The sequence below is a fragment of the Periophthalmus magnuspinnatus genome, chromosome 3 (assembly GCF_009829125.3).
Source record: "Periophthalmus magnuspinnatus isolate fPerMag1 chromosome 3, fPerMag1.2.pri, whole genome shotgun sequence".
Lineage (NCBI taxonomy): Eukaryota > Metazoa > Chordata > Actinopteri > Gobiiformes > Gobiidae > Periophthalmus > Periophthalmus magnuspinnatus.
In genome coordinates this window covers 28,845,414-28,866,394 of record NC_047128.1, presented here as the reverse complement: position 1 = coordinate 28,866,394, position 20,981 = coordinate 28,845,414, and the positions used below count along the sequence as shown (strand labels likewise).

The following is a 20,981-nucleotide window of genomic DNA, read 5'->3' as shown; positions in this document are numbered from 1 at the left end:
TCACGTTCCTGTCAGGCTGGCCCCGCCCTCAGCGTGACGCAGCAGCCAGAGTGGAGCGCAGAAACAGCAAAGCAGCTTTAATTGCAAGACGAGTAAAGCCAGAGATGGCTTCGCTCCGACAAGAGCAGCACTATGGGCTCTCCTGTGGAAAGAACACCAAAAACAACCCAAACAGGACGCTGTACCATGTGAAGCTCACGGACTCCGCTTTACGCGCTCTGGAGGCTTTCCAAAACATCAAGGTAGCTTATTTCTTTTTGTATTGCATGACATATGACATATGAGTTGAATTTACACTTGTCAAAGTTGTCATCAGTCAATAGAAACTGTTTCAAACGAGCTAAGATAGTACTGAGATGTTTTACTGATCTTTTATAGGGTATTTACTTATAAAACTGTCAAACAGACCAACCATTCTCCTTCAGTGGAACATAAATAAATAACTGCCCGTCTCGCACACTCGTTTACAGTTACTTGTGGCTGGGTTAGTCCTGAATCTGACTTCTACATTACTTTACTTTGGTGCATCGCATTCCACGACCTAACCCTGTCATTGTCGGGAAGGACGTGACCAAAGAGAGTTTTCTGGGAACACTCTTTTGTGGGGAAACGGGAATAGGCGAAAGTTTGTTATCTCATTAGAAAGTAGGCTAAGTTGTATTTTAAACCAGCAAGAGCGCACAGGCTTTAAGCTACTGATTGTGTAACTTCAGTACGTGTAGACTGCAGTGGTGTGTGCGATAATAACTGGCGTCACTAACAAATGTGTTTGTTTCCTCATCAGGGATCTATACACTGTGAACCATCTATTTGCTTCAAGGGGAGTCAAGGGGTAAGTAACTCACTCAATGTATTATTTTAAGTGAAACAGGACATTTTGAACTAGTGTTTACATAACACTTGTACATTTCATATAAGAGTTTATTTGGTCCATTGAAGACCACACGGCCCACCAGTGCAGCAGCAGCAGGGCTCTTCAGAGTGCAGTCAGAGGGCTTAGGGCAGCACCTCCTGCAGACTGGAGACTTGCAGGTTACTGGGTCAGGCTGGTGAGTGTGGAGAAGCTTAGTTATGTCAGACTGAACTGAAGAGAGCTGGAAAGGAAGCAAAGAAGTGTTATTATCAGTCTATTCTAAAACCTGTAGGAAGAGAAGAAGGAAGGAATAGTTTACATATTTCGCCATATTAGTGTTATCAAATACGCATTACATGCACTTAGTGTCTTGAAGTTGCACTTTAAACAGTGTTCCCCGTAAATTTTGCTAAGATTATTGTGGCACAAATTATTTTTATTTGAAATATTTACGGCCTATATTTAATCTTTAACCAGCTATTTTGACCAGTGTAGTTAATGATAATACAATGAGCACAAAGTCTAATTTTGTTATATGAACTAATATACCGGTAGTCCAAGTTGTTGTTTGCCTTTAAGGTTTTAGGGAGATCTGAAAATGAAAATTCAATTGTAAATACATTGGAATGGGCCAAAGGCCAATTTATTAAATTATTTATATACCTTTGAAGACAGTAGATTTTTTTGAACAGGCCACTAAGCAGTGTAAAATGGCTGTAAAGTACAGGGAGACATTCAGCAGATTGTCATAATCTTGCAACACTGTCATAATAGAAAGATTTCTTTTTAAAATCAGGACATCCACTGTCCACTCCTATTCAGAATCCACTTTGGCAATCCTCCAAAAATGTGGTCAAATGTGCTTTTAAAGTTATGTTATGATTGAGGTTTCATTACAAAAGGTTAAATGGACTGAAACATTAGGTACAAGTGACAGAAGATGTTCACTGCTTACCCTAGTTTGAAAGATCACACCCACTGCATGATTCTTTTCTTATATTTTTTAATCAACCTCTTTTGCAGGCTTTAAAAATATTTTTCTATTACAGACAAAATGTTTGATATTCATATTGATATTCATATTGACCCCATAACACCAGTGTGACATTTTCAGTAGGCCACCTTTACAGCTGGATCTTTTCGTTAGTGCTAATGGCACTTTACAATAACAGTTACCACAATACCTTTAGAAGGAAATAATTAGTGGTCAGTTTATCACTGTAGACCTTTGTAAGAAGCCTTCCTCAACCCATAAAAAGCTACTTTATGGCAACTAGTGGGTCATTGACTGAACATAACCCTTCATAATGACCCAAGACCCTGGGTCATGCACTGGAGACGAGTGACCAGCTGCTCGCGCGCTGCTTTACTGTAGAAGGTTTAAGCCAATACGCATGTACCTTAATGGGCTTCATTTGAGAGTACCAATCATTTGATAGTCACATAGTTCTGTTTGTGTTTTTTATTCCTGCATAAAACAATTTATCCTTAAAGTTTACATTTCTGCTATTATTTCAGTCATTACTCCTCCATACTGAGGAGTGGGTGTTATGGCAAAAAAATAATATATATTTTTTTCATTATCTTGAATAATCTTGATTTTAGATTAAAGTATTTTTTTTCTAAAGATATATAAATAGTCAACTTTCTTCCTCCAAAATCTGAACTCTGCTCCAAACTACATGATTTTACTGAAAGAGGATAAGCTATAGACTTCTCAATTACAGAGCCCCAAGCATGTTGATGATTTTAAATGATTAGAATTTGAAAATTGGATGAAATGCCCAGCGATAGGTTAGATGCCAAATAGCATTAACTTAAGTGACTTTGAAGTTAACGTAAGACAGAAGCAAAGAAAGAACAATTTGATACAGATGTATGTCCAGGTAACAATCCAACAATTAAAAAACACATTATTGAAAAGGTAATATTGCAGGAAAAATAAAATACAAATGCAATCACAATAGTTAGTTTAGATATTTTTTGTCCATTTTCCAATATTTTGTTATCCTCATATTCAGTGACAGTGGTTGATTTTGCAAAGCTTGGAATCTCTAGCTTCTCCCCTGACGGCTATAATCGTTGAGGAGCTGAAGTTATTATCTAAATGAATGTTTATAGGCATAATTGTGCATGCCATAATGCTTGTAATTAGAGCATGAGGCATCACAACTGGAGTTTGTTTTAGCTTTCCCTGTCTGGCTGACTCAGACATCCATAAGCAGGAGTTTAGCTATGGCACACTTAACCTCCTCTAATGACAAGGCCGATAGCGCTAACTCCAACCTGCTCAGTTTACCGCAGAGCCATGCTTAGATGTGTAGTCCAATGAGACAGTGTTAGCTGAGAGTGTGAAAGTAAAATAATCTTGTTTGTTATTTGTGTATGTGTTGTTTTTGACTTTGTCCCATGTGTGTGTGTGTGTGTGTGTGTGTGTATGTGTGAGTGCATGTGTGTGTGTGTGGCCCCAAGGCAATAATGATTTATTCATTGGGTACCTCCTTTTCCCATGTCCTGCACCCTGCGCCTGTTGCAGTCTATCTGAATAGAACAGACCACTGTGGGGGAATTATATCTGTTCTTTTTCATACCAACGTTTCCTACCAACTTTTTTCAGACAACATTTTTTAAGAATGCAAGGTATTTTGACTGCTTATATCGATTTACTATTTCCAGATCCTTAATATCCCAATGACTTGAAATACAACTACTATCTGAAAACTTTAATCACCAAATTATTATTTTTACAGCTTGTTTAGATAAATAAATATGTTGATATCTGTGCTGACAAATGGAAAAGGTTGCATTAGAGTGGCCATCTTTTGAATGCTAAAACATTTAACTTGCCCACTACATCAAATGCCACATAGTGTGTACTGTTCTAAGTCTTTCTCCCACATCTTGTTTACCCCGTGACCATAAACAACAACATACCAGTGGTGCTTATTATGTGCTACTTTGCTACAAGAATGGAAATCTTTGCCCAACTTGGATTACAGACCATACTAAAAATTCTCATAGCAGATTTAGACAAATGTTTCCTGTGTCTGATTTCAGCGACTAGGAGATACATCTATGTCTAATTCACTGGTGTAAAAATCTGCACCATAAACTAATGAGGCATATAAAGGGCACTTGTTTTCTGAATCAGTATAGCAGCATCAGGGGGGTTGGGCAGAAGGAATGGCTCTTTACTGGTTTGACACAGTTGGTTGTAGACGACAGTTTGGCCCTTAGGCACCTGCCAGAGACGTATCTTCTTGGCACTAGTGTTAAAGATCTTAATGCCTGTGGTCTAGGCAGGGAAAGATTTGCATAATATTTCACATCTAGTCTGAATGAATTTACAATATGGTATCTGTATCGTAAAAGAGAAATACTAAAAAACTAAATATTTTATTACATTTACTTTTTTTCAAAACAACCAACACAACCAAGCGTGTATTTTTGCATATTAGGAAACTGCATTCTAATGGAAACATTTTGTCTTGGTTTGTTCTTTTAGTTTTCACAGGCAAGAACGCATGACACAATTGTTTTAGTTAGCATACGCAGCATTCATCTTTTGCTAGAAGCTTGCAGAGTAACCCAATTGCTCCACTTAGGAAAATTTCGAGAAATCCTTTGTAGCATTCTGCTCTGATCTACAACTAAATCAACATTTTATTCAGTGCAGATAGTATTTCATAAATTTTCAAATATAGATAATCACATAAATCACAGATTTCTAGTGTTCAATCATTTCATCTTACATTGTTACCAGTCCCTCTGTGGTGCATACCAAACTCTCAATTCTCTGATTGTTCAGCGAATGCCACTTCTTGTGGTTCTGTCACCTTCTCTCACTTAGCCTGGAGCTGGCTACACACTGGCGTGCCCCTGTGTCCCACTGTGAAATTGCAAATGAAAATAAATGGAAGGTGATTACAGGCCGGGGCTTGATTACATGCACTGTCTCCCACTTAAGGCAGCCACATTAATCATGGCTTTTCCAGCGAGTGAAAAACACACAGCATTACTCAAAGTGTTGACTGATTGACTGCTGGATCATAAAAATGTATTTTAACCAATCTGTTTTCTCGCCACTCTTTGTATATGTTGTTGTACCTCTATGCCGCCCCCATCTCGCTCCCCGTCTACAGCGGAGCCACAGACACAGGCATGCTTTGTATTGTTTTGTATTGCTATCCGTCATTGTGGAGGGGACTTGTCTTAAATAGCATGTGTCAACTTGTGGCCCTGGGAACCATTGGTCTCTTTTGTTTGTGAAGAGAAGATGAGAAGTAGTGTTTACTAGAGTGTGGTGAGGACGAGGGAGGCTGCTGGCTGCCTGTTTAGACGTGCATATGGCTCTGCTCCATCCACAAACCTGTTCTTGTTTCGGCCCACTCATTAGTTTTGCATTATTTATTTATTTTAAGTATTTTGGCAAAATTTTGGCAAAATCTTGGTCACAACGGTAAAATCCCCAAATACTAAAGTCTGTCTGGTGGTGGGTTGAAGTTACATTTATTCAGCTACATTAAGTGTTGATTGTCACACCATGCTTTGTACTTTCAGTAGATAAATATTATTTCGCTAGCTAGTCTGTTCATTTGTAAGTATTATTTTGAAGTAACATGCACTTCCAAAAAACTGAATATGAAATAAGCAAATTAGAGATTGACTGATATGTTGTTGTTTTTCTTTTCTTTTTTTTTCATGTCCGAGTATATAGACTCCAGAGCAACTGACGGCCCATAAGCTCTGCCGATATTTTTGGGCCGATGTGAGTCAGACGATTTTCTCAAATTATTATTTGCTATAAACTCACCCACAGCCCTTTTTTTTACCACAAACCTTTAAGACAGCAATGTATCACATTTAGTGCAGCTGTCTCTTCATTTTAAAGTGTTAAAATGAAGCTTTGTGTGTATGTTCTCGGCAGGAGATCGACCAAAACAAAATATTGGCTTGGCTAGGTTTAAGGCCAATAGCCGATACCCTAAAAGTCCAAATATTGACCCGATATATCTCTAAAGCAAATAATGAATAAAACGTAATGTCTTAAAAACACCACAACTAACACTGCACACTTCTTGATTATGGTATGATAAAATGTTTTATAATTAGATGCACACAGCACACAGCAGACTTATTTTGACCTCAAGAGCTCCTTATACAACATATCTGTACTGAGGCAAGAGTTCTGTTCAGTTTCTGTAGTAACACTAATAAACATTATTATTTCCATGTTTTGGCTCAGGGTGTACCTAAAGTGACCTGCTCCCTTAATGAGAGCCAGTGTTAACAGCAGCGACACATTTTACTATAGCCTCCTCCCATCCTATCGCCCAACGGAGGGGAAGTAGTGTCACGGCATCCCACTCTGGAGCAGAGGAGACCACAACAAAAGCCCGCCTGTTTTCAGAAGGACATGACTGAGGCTGCAGAGGATATGGACACAATAGGCTGCAACAGATCTACACCCAAAGCCCACATTCAACCCAACGCTACCAGGAAACACAAACCCGGCGCACAGTCACAATCCTCTCACACTTTTAGTTCCAATCAACTTCATAGTTTGGTAGACGGAGACTTTCCCAAACAATTTAAATAATCAACTGAACTATACTGCCATGTCTAATGTTTGATTTGTAACAACCCTGAAAATTAACCTTTTAAATCAATCCTTCATATGACCTTTTGTTAACGTAGAATATTGATTATTTTGTAGATGATAATGTCAGTTGTACAGCAGCTGTAGCTTAATGAACCACTATTCAGTTTGTTTAATTTAGGTAGACACTAATGAAAAATAATGTATAACTATTAGACAAAATCACATAGAAACATAATTGTGTTCATGTGTTTTATATGTTATTAAACCAGTTGTGCACGGTGTATTAAGCAGGTTATTATGCAAAACGTTCTTGGCTTCTTGTGCAGTGACTGGCACCAACCATGCATAGCAATATTAATATGTGCACCAAAGAATGTCCTGGTTCCTCTGGTTTACTTACTTACTTACTTACTTACTTACTTACTTACTTACTTACTTACTTACTTAAAAACAGCAAGGTACAACTGTTGAGTTCAGTTTGTATCATCCTCTGAGTTGAAAAGTTGAAATTCTTCAGCTAATTTATAACATGATGAGTAAGGCTAGAAGGGCCTTTGGGAATAAGTGTGCTGAATTTTGCAAGTGACAAAGAACAATTGTAGCAGTCCTAGTTCAGCAATAACAGAGACGAACAAAAACAGTCAATTCAACTCTTTTTTCTTTGATAAATCTTCTGATCATCTCTTTTTTTGGATGATCATAATACACTCTGCATAATTAGCTAGTCTGTTCATTTGTTAGTATTGTCAACAAAGTTACCCAGAGGAGTGGCCAGATTTTAGATGGCATTTGGGGGGTTAAAAAGTCAACTTGTCTCAGTCTCAAACTCCTCAACCTTCACCTTTGACATTTGGGGTCACTGAGCATAACCGCAGTCATTGATCAGTGTCCAGGGCACAACTTCACTTTAAATATAGTTTTCATTTTTTCTGTGCAACTTTATTTTACACAGCATATATTTTGCATTGAAGTGAAGAATCTTACAAAACAAATGTATTCTGTGTCCATTTTGTTGCAAAGAAAAATATGTGATCATTTTTGATGAGTTGAATTCGTATGCAGTCAGTGTATTGTCGGCGGGTCGACTTTGTCAGACTGTGGGCCTGCCCCCTTTGGCTGGGAAAGAGAGGACTGTGTTGTAGTTTACACAGCAGGGATCCAGAGCTCTGCCTGCGCACGAGGCCCAGCAGCCGCCAATGCCAGCCACTGCCTTTGTGCATCGCCTGACTGGGCATTTAAAACAGCTGGAGCTCTGGGAGTGCGCTGCAGAATTCAATAAACACACTACATGCATTATTAATTTTTCTTATTGCATGGGGAAGACTAGAGGCCATGCTTTCTGATGTTTGTTTTGGTTTTAAAAAGGTTTTAAATTAACTTTGTGTATTATGGGATTGATCAGTTAAAATTTCAACTTTCAGCTTAAAACAAATCCAGTGTTAATAAGCAGTTGGGCCAAGGCACATCTGTGTGGATTGTTTTTATTATTCTCTGTACTCTAGTGGAAAAAATACTGAAGCTTGTGTAAACTTGTGTAAACTTGTGAAACTTGTGTAAATGTTGAGTGCTGAAGTGGAAGGCATGTGTGAGCTAGCACACAGGTCTGATTGAAGTGTAGATAGTATTACACTACAGTGACAAATACGGGTGGATGATATTTTTTTTAGTATCCCAATAATGACATTTAGATGATAATGTGTCATGTGCCCAACTGAAATGTTCTAAAACATGTCTAGAAATGCATTATGTGAAATAAATGTAAAATTACCCACACATGTCCAGAAATATCACTTTAAACCCTTATTTATAAGTTTACAACATCATGTTTTTCTCATTTAAATTTTAAGCATTTATTTTTGTTGCATTTTGGATCATAAACAAGACACTCAAAATTCTGAATTTGGATAAACAACATTCACAATATTGTCAATATTTCAATAATCTGCCCAATTTTTGTGACAAATATTAGTTAGGCTGGTAAACAGTTTAACAATGCAAATAAAATGTTGCTTACGCACATGGTTATTATGAAACTTCTGCTTGCACTGTCATACACTACCCTAATGTTCTTATAACTTAATCTGCACTACTTATCATATGAGTCTCCAATTAAGGTTCTAAACTTTTTTTTTTTTTTTTTTTGATAAAGAGGGTTCATTCTACTGCCAAGGACTTGTGTGTGTGTGTGTTTTCTATTAGTTGGGGGTGTGACGTTTTTATGGATGTTTTTCCATTTATGAGAACTGCTACTGCTTAACAGCTGGAACAGTCCGTAGTGCAGCAAATAAAACAACAATTGGTAAACTAAAAATACATGTGGCTTATTCTGCCTTGTTTGTTTTGTAGTACATCAAGATCCCAACTCCCACATCAGAAGCACCCACTGCTCTCCGCGTTTTCTCATTTTACTTGTCTACAGACAGCAAGGATCAGCCTCAAGCCAGCTTTGACTGTATCCATCAATATGCATCAAGGTTAGTCTTTATTGTTTACTCTATTTTTACATGTGTTATTTTCTAGCCATATTTTTACAGAATAGCAACATTATAACACAGACTTTGTGATTCCAAGAAACACAGTTAACTTACTACTTGCTCTGCGCTGGAAGGGGCAGTTGTAATTTCCTGTATATTTTTGGCTAGAGCCTCTCATTATGGAGACTTATGATGCCATGTTTATTGAGTGGTTATGCATGGAAACTGAGGACTCTGCCGTGTCACTGCCTCCTGTGGTTTAGCTCAAATGGGTCTGACTCCAGTCGTCTGTGTGAGCCAACTGCTAATGCAACAGTTCAACAGTTTAAAGCCAAAACTGTGCTCTTTAGATTTGCACTTTGGAATCCTGACATCTTATTTTTATATGCTCCAAAGACTTAGCTGCTTGTGGTGTTATAGTTGCTAGTGTAGCTGTATATTGTTACTGCAGAATCACTTATATTTTTCAGTGATGGCCACGAGCAGTTGGAAGGCCAGGGCATCATTCAGGACAAGATTACAGTGTGTGCCACAGACGACTCCTACCAGACGACCCGTGAGCGCGTGTCCCAGGTGGAGAAGGACAGCTGGAACCGCTCTGTCATCGAGATCAAACCTGGACACCCAGGTAACAGTGGACTTCAGTATGATGCATGTTCTGTGTATAGTTATCACCTATAAAGTTATTTCTTTGTGTATTTTTAGAGTTAAGTTTCCTTTTATTTTTGTACTCCCTGCGTATTATTTATTTTTGATTATTAGTCTAGTTATGTTGTGTCTTATAACTGTGAATTATTAAGTATAGGTCCTACTGAAGTGAAGAAGTTTAAATGAGGCTTATAATAATAAACTGCTGACATTGAAATTGATTAGGGCATCAAAACACCTAATAACAATAACGAATGACTTTAAATTAATCAATTAATTATATAAATATGATCTGTAGTTCAGGCTTGAAACAATGCTCATATTTACCATTTTATACTGTAACTAATAAGTAATGTGGATTTTACATAAGAGAAATGCTATATGTGTACTGCATAGACTTGTTATCTCTAGGCTGGCTCTTATTTTTGTGGTTGAAAGGTAAGACTGCTTTGTCTGTAGACCCACCCCCCTGTGACCTTCAAAGCACAGATTAACCTATAATGAGATTAGAACCGAGAGATGGCTTTCACTGCTGCGACATGCCCCACCTGTCTGCTCCAGGAATACCAGTATTTGTCATCAGCACTTTACACCTACTATAAATTACAAAATGCTTTAAATAGAGTTTGCCAATTGCCATGCAGGTTATGTAACCTGATAGTATTTGTTATTTAATATTTAACAACCTTGATGAAAAGAGTTCCTGTCTTTTCTCGTTCAGACATGACAAGAGATTATGTCATGTTTTTCACTCGTATACTGGCATTCTCTAAATGTCAGGCAGAACAATAATTTAATCTAATGCTTGCGATAAAGTATGTTTGTATCTATAAGTCAAATGCTGTCTTGTGTATAATACTGTATATGCTCTTAGGTTGGTCCTCCAAGTTCCCCAAGCGCAATGTCCAGTCATTACCCGGGCCAGACAGTAGTTTTCTGAAGCAACCCATCCCAAACCGGCGGGTCAGTGGTGGAGCAGGGCTGAGCTCGAGGCGCTTGAGGGAGCGGATCATTCACCTACTGGCTCTAAAACCATACAGGAAACCAGAGTTGCTGCTGTGGCTGGAGAAGGAGAGAGCCAACCCCAAAGACAAAGCCGAGCTGGGGGCCGTATTAGAAGAGGTACTTGTACGAACACAGTCTTCACAATTTTCAGATGTTTATCAGATATGTTGAGATCCACTCTGATGTATGTGTTTAAATGAAATATAATATATGTGCTATGTGTAATACATACATTCAATAAATATTTCAGCAATGTGTATATACAATTGCAATGAGTATAGCTCTACACAACTGCTTCATTATAACAACTATTTCCTTATATTATAATGAGTAAAATAGCCTGCGTATTTGAAATGATATAAAACCTACAAAATACCTTTCTTCTGAACTAAGCTATATACAGTACAGTATACAAATATGTACTTGTCTTTTGTCAGTACAGGATCACTACAGATCCTAAAAATGGGCAGTTGCATATTATACATCTACACACAAAGAGGTGTGAATGTGTGTGGTTCTTGTGTGTGTGTAATTAAGTGAAGGCTGTAATTGTTCCTGCAGAGATCTCTCTGCAGTGGGACAGTGAACATTGTCTGGAGTATAAGACAAATAGCTGTCCTTAGAGAAACATAGCAGACCATAAAGTAGTGTTTGTGTTTGTGAATTATTTAAAATGCACAGAAAAAGACATTCAGTTGTAGTAATATACATACCAATCCACATTTATAATATTTTTTTCCCAACATGTTCTAGTGTTACAATGTAAGAGCTGCTCAGAATATAGAATCAATGCAAGATAATATATCTTATCTATAAATAATGATGTCTTTGTTTTATTGTTTTTTAGGTAGCAAAACTGAATCCTAAAGACAACAACTACTGCCTGCAGGACGTTTTTTACAAGAATGTGCAGAAGGACTGGCCTGGCTACAGTGAAGATGAAAAACAGCTCATTGGGCGAGTTCTTGCCAGGTGTGTTAAACTAAACTCAAAATATTCCATTATTTCTGCACAACTATGGAAAACAAATGTGAAATTGGATTTTTTTTATTTTATTTTTTTTTACTCTACAAATAATAGGAAGCTGCCAATCAATTGCCAGTCAAGAAATCTTCAAGCAACCACATCAGTACAAACATCCCCAGATAATATAAATCTGCATCAGATCCCAAAGAAAAATCCTAATATGGTACATAACTAATACTTAATTTGAGTTTTACAAACTCATATCTTCAGCCACTGTTTATTAAAATAGCCAATTTTATTATTTGCTTTCACAGAAACGCCCTGTGCCTCCGGAGTGCTCACAGGAGAAGATTTTAGCCAAAAGGCAAAAACTTTTAACCAAGAGGCTCCCTCAAGAACCTGTTTCACAGGACCTGAACACGCCCTCTCTTCTTCCCAGTTTTCACACTAAAACTGAGTTTCAAAGGACTTGTAATCTATCTGGTAACCAAAATAATTCACTGGAGTCTTCTAATAGCATTCCACTTATGCACAAAGTGCCTGATGCAGTTGTTTCAGACACAGTGAAACAAGACCCCAAAATCAGCAGCTCTCCGTGGATACAAGCACATCCAGAATGCACAAAGGAGCTGCTTGCCAACCACCAACACAAAAAGAAGAAATCAAAAAAACATAAAGACAGGGAGCGAGAGAGGTTAAAAGACAGTCAGACCAAATGGTTGGATACCAGCGCTGATTTAAAGCAAAGCATGGACAAACTTGACAGTAAGGCTTTCTTCATTTCCATATACAATCAGTATGTACAGTGGGTATTTTTTTATTTATTCAACATCACAACCAGCTCTGTGGCTGTTTGTAATAATGTTTTCACATTCTATTTTTACACATTATGTGGTCAAACTGCTATTTTGGTCAGGTGGTTTCTATGATATATTTTGTTTTGACTGTACTCTCCTTCAGAAAAACAAGTCAACCACAGGACTTTGCTCAGATGGCCAGTAATTGTTATAGTATGTGGACTGTGAACAGCTGTTAGTGTGACTGGCAAATGGTGCATTTTATGCTGTATTATCTCATAAGCAGTGCCACAGGTTGCTCCTTGAAGCTCTCTTGAGTCTTTAGTTTGTTATGTGCCTGATTGACTCAACAACATTTCAGTGTGTGCTTTGGGTCTGTAAGCTGAGATGTCTCTTGATACCCACAGGCTCTCAGCTTGTCGACACAAGCGTGGGGCCACACGTGGTTTCACTGTAGCTTTTGGCAAAACAAACACATATTGCTCAATATCCAACTAGTGATGAGTAGTACTTACGTTAATTTTACATTTTATCTTTCAGATCCTGATATAAAAAAAGAGGTTGCATCTGATGAGAAGCCAGATTACATTCTGTAAGTCTAGTTTTATGTATTTTTGTTTTGAATAATTTCTTCTGCTAGTCTTAAAAATGTTGTTTAAATTTGACCTTTTTACAAAATAACAAACGCAAAGCAATAACTTAGTGAGTTAGTACTGCCATCTGTTGACAAAATGAGGCATTGTCTTAAAAAAAAAAAAAAAAAAAAAAAACCTCTCTACATATAGTAGTATTTCGGTACAATTGCATATAATTAAAATCTTTTTTGCAGCCTTTACAGCCCTATAATAAATTTGGAGCAGCGCGAGAGGTACCAGGCAGATTTCTGTGCCGAGTATGATGAGTACAAAGACCTTCACTCAAGGATCGCCACCATCACTCACATGTTCGTTCAGCTTGGAGCCAAGATTAAAAGTCTTTCTCCCGGCACTAAAGAATATAAAGTAAGCTGAAAAACGTGTCGCCACAGTACTATACACTATACCTTTGTTTTGTTTTTTATTTATCCCAAGAAATGTTTTACAACCAGCTGTAGTAAAATCCTATTAGACAAGCTCATTCTTTGACATGTGAGGTGGAGGTCAGGTGGTATAATGAAAGGTGCACATTTTTCTTTTAGACACTAAAATTGGCCCGCCACACTTGCACAGGTGTTCATGTAACAAGATGGAGTCTACATGCGGCAAATTACATGTCTCTGTTGCTCTCCTGCTAATTACCTGGTGAGGCTTTTTAAGGATAATTATGGCACAGTTACCATGGGCTGGCTGGTGAGAATAGCACCTCTATCAGACATACATATCAGCCCTTTGATAATAAAAGCTTTTAAATATTTGGGACCTTTAGTGCTTAATTTTTTCTTATTTTTACACTTGAGACTGGTCACTACATCGAAAAGCAAAAAAATTACATAACTTCTGACATCCAAGTACCACTCCTGTCTGCTAGAGAAATAAATATGTAGTTTTAGTTTGCAGTTTTAATAATTCATGTGCTTATTTGTAGATAATGGAAGATCAAATACTGGAAAAATATAGCAAGTATAAAAAGGTAAGTCTCACTGCATTCTATAGAGATTTTCCCACATAGAATTATGCTGATTTTTGTTTTTTACACCCCTCCCCATGTTCAAAGAAGTTTCCAGGCTACCGGGAAGAGAAGAAGAGATGTGAATACCTTCATGAAAAACTTTCCTACATCAAACAGCTCATCACAGACTTTGACATAGCTCAGGCTTCTTAGCAACATTCCCATTGTCAGAAACAGACTATCTGGAATAATGAAGAAAAAGAAAAGATCGCTTTTGTTGGGACCATTGCTATAAATTGTTACAGAGTGTTGTCATTCTAACTCAGATTTCACTGTAATATTGTCTTTATCTATATCATGTGTTTAACTCCAAATGTAGTGATACTTTATGTGTACCCATCCCCAATGAAACAGTGACCAATACAGTAGCATTTGACAGTGAAAATCAAATAGGCCTATGCATACCACACCATTCTCATTGGGCTGTAATTAGCTCTAACTGATGCTAACCACTCTTCATTTATACATTTTAATTATCACCTGCAATAAAGCAAATGCACTTCTTTTATTAAGTATTGATTGGCTACATGTTTTGACACAACCCTATGTTCATTGTTTATATATCAATATATGCTATTAGGTTTTTGTGCTCGCTCAAAGTATTTTGTAGAACTACTGATATGTATTTAAGCAGTTTTCTTTCGCTCTGTTTCATTAGCTGGAAATAATGTAACATGCTGATCTAACAATGTACAAGTATTGAATGAAATGCATGAAACTGGGAGCAGTTGTGAACCAATGACAGGTTATATTGTAAACTGTGCCACAAATTGATTTAGTCACCTGAATATTGAACCCAAATTAAACTCATGTAGCCATATTTATCATATCCCAGTGAAACTGATATGCTACCAGAGGTGTCAACTGGAATGTTAAGTTTTGGTGTTCTAAAAGCTCCAAAATTGTTAGGCTGATTTGTGGTGTATAGTGAAAGGTTTATCATCACCTTATTCTTGTTGAGTTTATTTAAAAGTACTAGTAGACCAGAGTACACATTGTGATTGTTTTCTCTTAAATATGTATTTATGTCCAGTGATGTTTTGTTTGTTTTGCACTTAAGGGGACAGGCTGATGTTACACACTCACATTGTTTCCCTTGCTTCTACTGAATGCCATGCTATACAGTATGGCCTATTATGAGCCTTAAGGTATTTATGAACGCCTTATTTCACCCTTAGCTATTATATTTCAGGCCGCACAGTTGGATCCTCCTTCTCATGTTGAATGTTTTCATTATCATATTGTAATGTCTATACCCATTTTATGAAAGTATCATACCGAGTCACCCCTGAGTCACTATCATTTTTCTCAGTGGTAATTGTTGCATTTAAAATAAAATGGTAATTACGTCCCTTGACTGACAGAATACTGTAATTATGGAATGAATTGTTTGATTGATTCTCACTATAGACAAATTTTATAATAAAGATTGGACCCAAATATGGATTCCTATACCCCAGCCCTCCCTAGGTCATATATATATATATATATATATATATATATATATATATATATATATATATATATATATATATATATATATATATATATATATATATATATATATATATATATATATACATACATACACACACACACACACACACACACACACACATCATTGTATGGTTCCGCCCCTGTCCTGGCTCAGTACTACAGTAATGTGGCCTGTACATAATGTCAAGTCTCTAAATAGGACCACTCTGGTGTAGTGCAGAGTGCACAGGGAGACGCGTCCAGCCGCGTGCACGTTCTCCACGGGCGCCTGTAACCATGGCAACGAGAACGCTGCGCACGCTCTAGCAAATGTAAACAAAACGTCACAATCAACACACATCTACAAAAGGCTTATATCGATAATGAACAGCGGATATCTGTGAGTCAAATTGTCTAAACACTGTTTTTAATTTTACAAAATCGTTGTAGCCATAACCAGAACCACAGTATAGACAAACTACACGCTAGTCAGCCATTAGCCTAGCTAAGCTACAATAAGCGTTTACTCACTTGTCTTTATGTCCTATATCTTTTAGACATTATATTAACACTACGTTACATTAGAGCAAATCCTGGATGCACAATTGAGCAAATGGAAACGCCTGTATTAAACACGTCTGATGTGCATCCGGTAAATCTCTTCAATCACGTCAATTATACAATTATTCGTATAACAACATATAACGTTAAGCTAAGTTGTCTGTTTATTTTGATCATTTATATCCACCAGCTGCCAGAGAATGTCACCTGCCTGGCATTATCAGAAGATGGTCTGTACATGAGTATTGGCCACTCCAGAGGACTGTCTCTGTGGTGTGCGTCCTCTTTCAGGTGTGCTGCAGAGTGGTCACAAGACAGGACAGAAATAACATCTATTCAAATGACCAAAGTGGCAGAGGAGACTTACTTGCTTGGAACGATTGATGACATGGGTAAAGCGAAGCTTTGTTTCTGAAGAAAATAAATGTATGAAAAGCAACTTTATTGTCCAAGTTAACAATATATCCTCTCCAGGTGTTGCCAGAATCCTAATATTTTGGTCAGAAATGATTAATCTTCTCAGCATCATTAACACAATGGTATAATTACTGCTTCTCTGCAGTGTTCTGAGTAATTTTAATTTCATACATTGTGTGGGGTTGTGACCATTCAAGTATGCAATAACAAATAAAATGCTATTTATAGGAGAATATCAACAATCGAAGTATTTGCATCTCACTTCAGTTGTCTCGGGGAGGAGATTATGGCATTGCTTCACTGAGCTGTAAGTAAGATGTCAACTCAAAATAAAAACAAGTGCAGGCCTACTACACTATAGCCTATGTGTGTGGTAATAGTCTTTTTTTTTTTCAGGCAATGGTGCTGTTTGGCTTGAAGTATTTTATTTTCCAACCGAGTCATGGCTTAGGGAGTTGGGATCTGCTTTTTCTCAAAAACAAGTAAAGTACAACTCAACCAGGCTTAAACAATACATTAACCAACCATCGACAACCATGTCTTTTACCTCTGTAACAGGATTCAAATGCTACAAAAGTATCAGAAGTTAACTGGTCTCCTGTTGCAGTGATAAATAAAATCAAGCCACTACATTGTGTGTTGGGTATGTTTACAATACAGCCTATTATTATGAGTAAATTGCACAGCAATATGGATAGATTTATTTTATTTTCTAGACACTGTTTCAGAAAGTCCCTCTCAGTTTGACTCACATTGTCTGGCCTTGGATGGAAAGTGTAGTGTGGCAGGGTATGAATGAACATGTGATGTATTTTTATGACAGTTGTGTAAATTAATGTAATTCATAAATTTATGTTGTGTCATTTAGAGCCTGTACTGTACACTTTCTTCTGCCATTATCTGGTGAGAGAAAAGAGAACACAGGTTTGTAATAACACTGTATTTCTGTGAAATGAGATATTGTTTTTAATCAAACAATTGTCTGGTCCCACTATAAAGCTGAACATTGCAGAAACATGACAGTAAAGGTTTTAACTCAACCTTTTGTCTTGTATAGAGTGATGTGAGGGAAACATTCATTGGAAAAAAAACTGTATTAACCATATCTGCTAGGACATATTACCGTTTATGGACATATTTATTTTTTTCAATACATAGACTTGCCTAATGCTTTCTGCATGTGGTGGAGTGGAAGCAAACATCTTCTTCAGTTCTCACTCCAAAAAGCAGCCAAAAACAAATCTGGTAGAACCTAAGCAATTTGGATTTTAAATTGTAACAAACAGACAAAATACATTTTTGATGTTTTTCAGATTTTCAATGTTTGCCTGGAGTGTTATGGCCAAATGCAAATAAAATAGTTTGTTCAGCAGTTAGTGAGTGCACTCACTACATAGCCCTCGGTCTCTCTGACACTATGGTGTGTATTTGGGACAGAAACTCTGGTAAGTTTGTACTAAAGCTTGATTCTTTATTTCTTATGCTTTTCTCTCACTAAAATGCACAGTAGCAATTTACCCACTAACATTGAGTTTTAGTATTTATATGAATATGTCTGTTACATTCAGTTTGTAAAACTAGCCATTAAAATGTCTCTTGAGACACCCTTTTTCTAGATATTTTTTTCTGAAACTGGAAACTGTTCACATCTACTCGTCACAATGCTTAACCAATGTGATGCATTGATCTGCACATTCAATACATGAAAGGAGTAACACACATTCACAAAGTGAATCAATCGGCTCTTACTTTGATAAGATTTATTAGATGGCCTCCTGCTGTAGAGTCATGGGGATCTTCTTAAGGGTTATACTGGTGTGATATAAACTATGGATGCATTTGGGTTTTGTTGTTCACACACAGTAACTGTTCTTATTTGTGTATGTTGTACAGGTTCTCAGTTGTCTGTCTTGTCCATGTCAGATGTGGACATTGCCATTTCTGGGATTCATTTCATGGATTACTGTCCTGGGTCTGTGGATGACTCCTACAGTGATGCCAAGCTCCAAATTTTAGTAAAGTGCAAAAGTGGAGCAATGTATACAATAATAATTATAGGACGAGGAAAGGAATTGCATACGCTACAATTGACTGACAGGTTTAACAATCCACACTCAGTATATAATAACTATGTGCATATAATGTGTGTGTGCGTGTCATAATGTTCATCTGTTTGTTCATCGGTTTGTTTGTCTGACTACTGTGTTAGTCAGACAAACAGTAGTCAGAGAATGTAACATATTCACACTTTTTATTTTCTTACAGGGTAAAAGACATTGGTGACCTCCCAACTGCCACTGCAGCTGTGCCATTTCTGCAAGCCTTGGTAGTAATAAAAAAACCTAATAATAATAATAATAATATACTTTTGTCACAAGCGATATTTTCTTTATTTGCTGGACAGATACTTGTGATTCAAAGAAATGGTAAAATATACCTTCAAGATGTCATTAATAAAACAAATGTGTGCTCTTTGATACTACCTGCAAAGCATGCGCTTGCTGCCTCCTGCAATCCCCTCTTTGCTCTTAACAGTCGACACCACTCTCTACTCATCCAAGGTAAAGGAATACTACAAACAAAAACAATTAATATACTTCTGATGAGTTATTTACCTTTCATGTCTTATCAAATTGTATATTTTGTACGGTATGGAAAAAGTTGATCAAATTTGTCTTAACGGTCAGTAACATTAGAAACACTTGTAGATGCCAAGGATCCTCTTTCTACAGAAGATGGCCATAATCAACTTTACATTTTCTGCTTTGGAGAGTGTGAAATTGTTAAGCCATACATAATTACACCCTTAGACTCAAAGGAACAGAACACATGCCACTTTGTCACACTTAACGATTTATCAAACCGGTATCTACAAGACAGGTTGGTATCTTTTTTATTCAGTTAAGTTTAATCAGAACAAATATTGATTGTTTGTGTACTTTAAGGACACTATCGGCACAGAAAAGGGCCAAAGACATAAGGAAAACATGGAGACAGCTTCAGGAAACATCAGTGTTGATAAAGCAAAGGTATTCGACAAACCACGTTTGAAGAGAAGAATATATAAACTATACATTTTTGATTAGATATGGCATTTAATACAATGTACAATTAACTCACTTCTGTGAAAATAAAAATATTAAATTAATAAATATATTAATATGGTTATTATTTGCTAAAATGTGTTAAGTGTATGGGACCAATTGAACCATGTCTTTGTCAGTGAAAATGTTTATATATCTGTGCCTATGGATTCATAGGCACAGTTATGATGACTTGGTTGCTATAGTGTAAGTTTCATTTAAAACTGGGTAGAAGAATTGGTCACTGATGTGTGATTATTATATAATTGTCATGTTTGCACTTCACGCTAATAGTGACCCCATTTTCGTGCATTTTATTTAATGTATACCATGGTAAATTTTTATTTATAAGGCATTGCTTCCCACCCCAGGGTGATTGAATGAGGAACAGTACCAAAAATAAAACATTAGTATTATTACCTCTATGATCCATAGCCATACCATCTTGAGAATGCCCAACTCAGAGCTAAGCAGGGTTGGGACTGCTGAGTAGTCGGGAAACCTCTGGGAATACCAGGTGCCATAGTGCAAACTATCACTGTGTTCTTAAGCAAGAGTCAACCTAGCCTTACCTAATCTAAATGTGGTACATGTGAGTAATTGGTGGTGGGCACAGATTGGCAGCCAATATCCCCCAGGGCAGCTGTCGCAACAATAGTAACTTACCATCACCAGGTGTTGAATGAATTATCATTATTATTATTAGTAATAGTAGTAGTATTTACCGCAATTTATTTTACTCTTTTCCATTGTAATCAATGGACAATATACACATCTTCAGCCACAATCCACAGCAAACCTATTGGTCTCAATTCAAGGCTACTGGCATTGGCCCAAACCTTTTTTGACAGGTATTGAGTGATTTGTATTCTAGTAGCTTGTCTGTCTTAGATTTAAACATGTTTGGAGTCCTAATTAAAATCTGAAAAGCTTTGATTGGGCAGAGATCCCTAATACTTTGACCCATGAATCGAACAGTAAAAGTATGAGTAAAATAGATTTTTAACTGCAAAAAAGCATTTATATCATTTTCAAAACTGCACATTATCAAGGGGCATCATATGTGTTAAAATTTGAAATTACTGCTCCAGATATCAATTTTAACTATTTCAACTGCTTCTAATAAAATGAAATAAAAGAACAGATAATTAGATATGATAAGCTGTTATATGATAACCTGGACTGAACTCACTAAATGATAGACTCAGAGGTTCTTCTTTGTTAAAGACATCTCATGAATACACAGGCATGTGTCAAAAGGCGAACGATGATTTATTTTAAGTGGCCCGTTGTCTTTTTAAAAAATCAATGTGTCACTGTTGTAGAATGGAAAGGGACTTTCCATTTGGCCACTCTGACTCATTAGTGATTATAGGCTGTGCTGGCCTGAGGGTCCTTCTCAGGTTAACCAAGAGCTTCAAGACCTCAAAAAACAACATAAAGCTGTACGTA

The 20,981-nt window shown here is 37.0% G+C and overlaps 2 protein-coding genes across 3 annotated transcripts; both read left to right on the top strand.

Annotated features, from left to right (window-relative positions):
* Window positions 1-51: 51 nt before the first annotated feature.
* Window positions 52-15,354, top strand: LOC117385991 (RNA polymerase II elongation factor ELL2-like). 2 transcript variants are annotated; one of them, XM_055232204.1, is made up of 12 exons: window positions 52-242; window positions 785-832; window positions 8,802-8,929; window positions 9,400-9,557; window positions 10,452-10,699; window positions 11,430-11,554; window positions 11,663-11,771; window positions 11,863-12,313; window positions 12,886-12,937; window positions 13,175-13,346; window positions 13,909-13,953; window positions 14,041-15,354. In XM_055232204.1, the coding sequence occupies exons 1-12, from the start codon at window positions 105-107 to the stop codon at window positions 14,143-14,145; spliced, it is 1,779 nt and encodes a 592-aa protein (XP_055088179.1). In that variant the 5' UTR covers window positions 52-104; the 3' UTR covers window positions 14,146-15,354. The 2 variants fall into 2 exon arrangements, with proteins under 2 accessions (XP_055088179.1, XP_033839197.1); XM_033983306.2 differs by having other exon boundaries at window positions 53-242; window positions 14,038-15,354.
* Window positions 15,355-16,063: 709 nt separating this feature from the next.
* Window positions 16,064-19,533, top strand: wdr93 (WD repeat domain 93). The gene is made up of 15 exons (XM_055230491.1): window positions 16,064-16,120; window positions 16,220-16,421; window positions 16,504-16,568; window positions 16,675-16,753; window positions 16,843-16,928; window positions 17,005-17,089; window positions 17,163-17,235; window positions 17,315-17,370; window positions 17,605-17,691; window positions 17,760-17,891; window positions 18,340-18,544; window positions 18,712-18,772; window positions 18,851-19,007; window positions 19,155-19,326; window positions 19,392-19,533. Exons 1-15 carry the CDS (start codon window positions 16,082-16,084, stop codon window positions 19,495-19,497), a joined length of 1,605 nt encoding a protein of 534 aa, XP_055086466.1. The 5' UTR covers window positions 16,064-16,081; the 3' UTR covers window positions 19,498-19,533.
* Window positions 19,534-20,981: the final 1,448 nt, after the last annotated feature.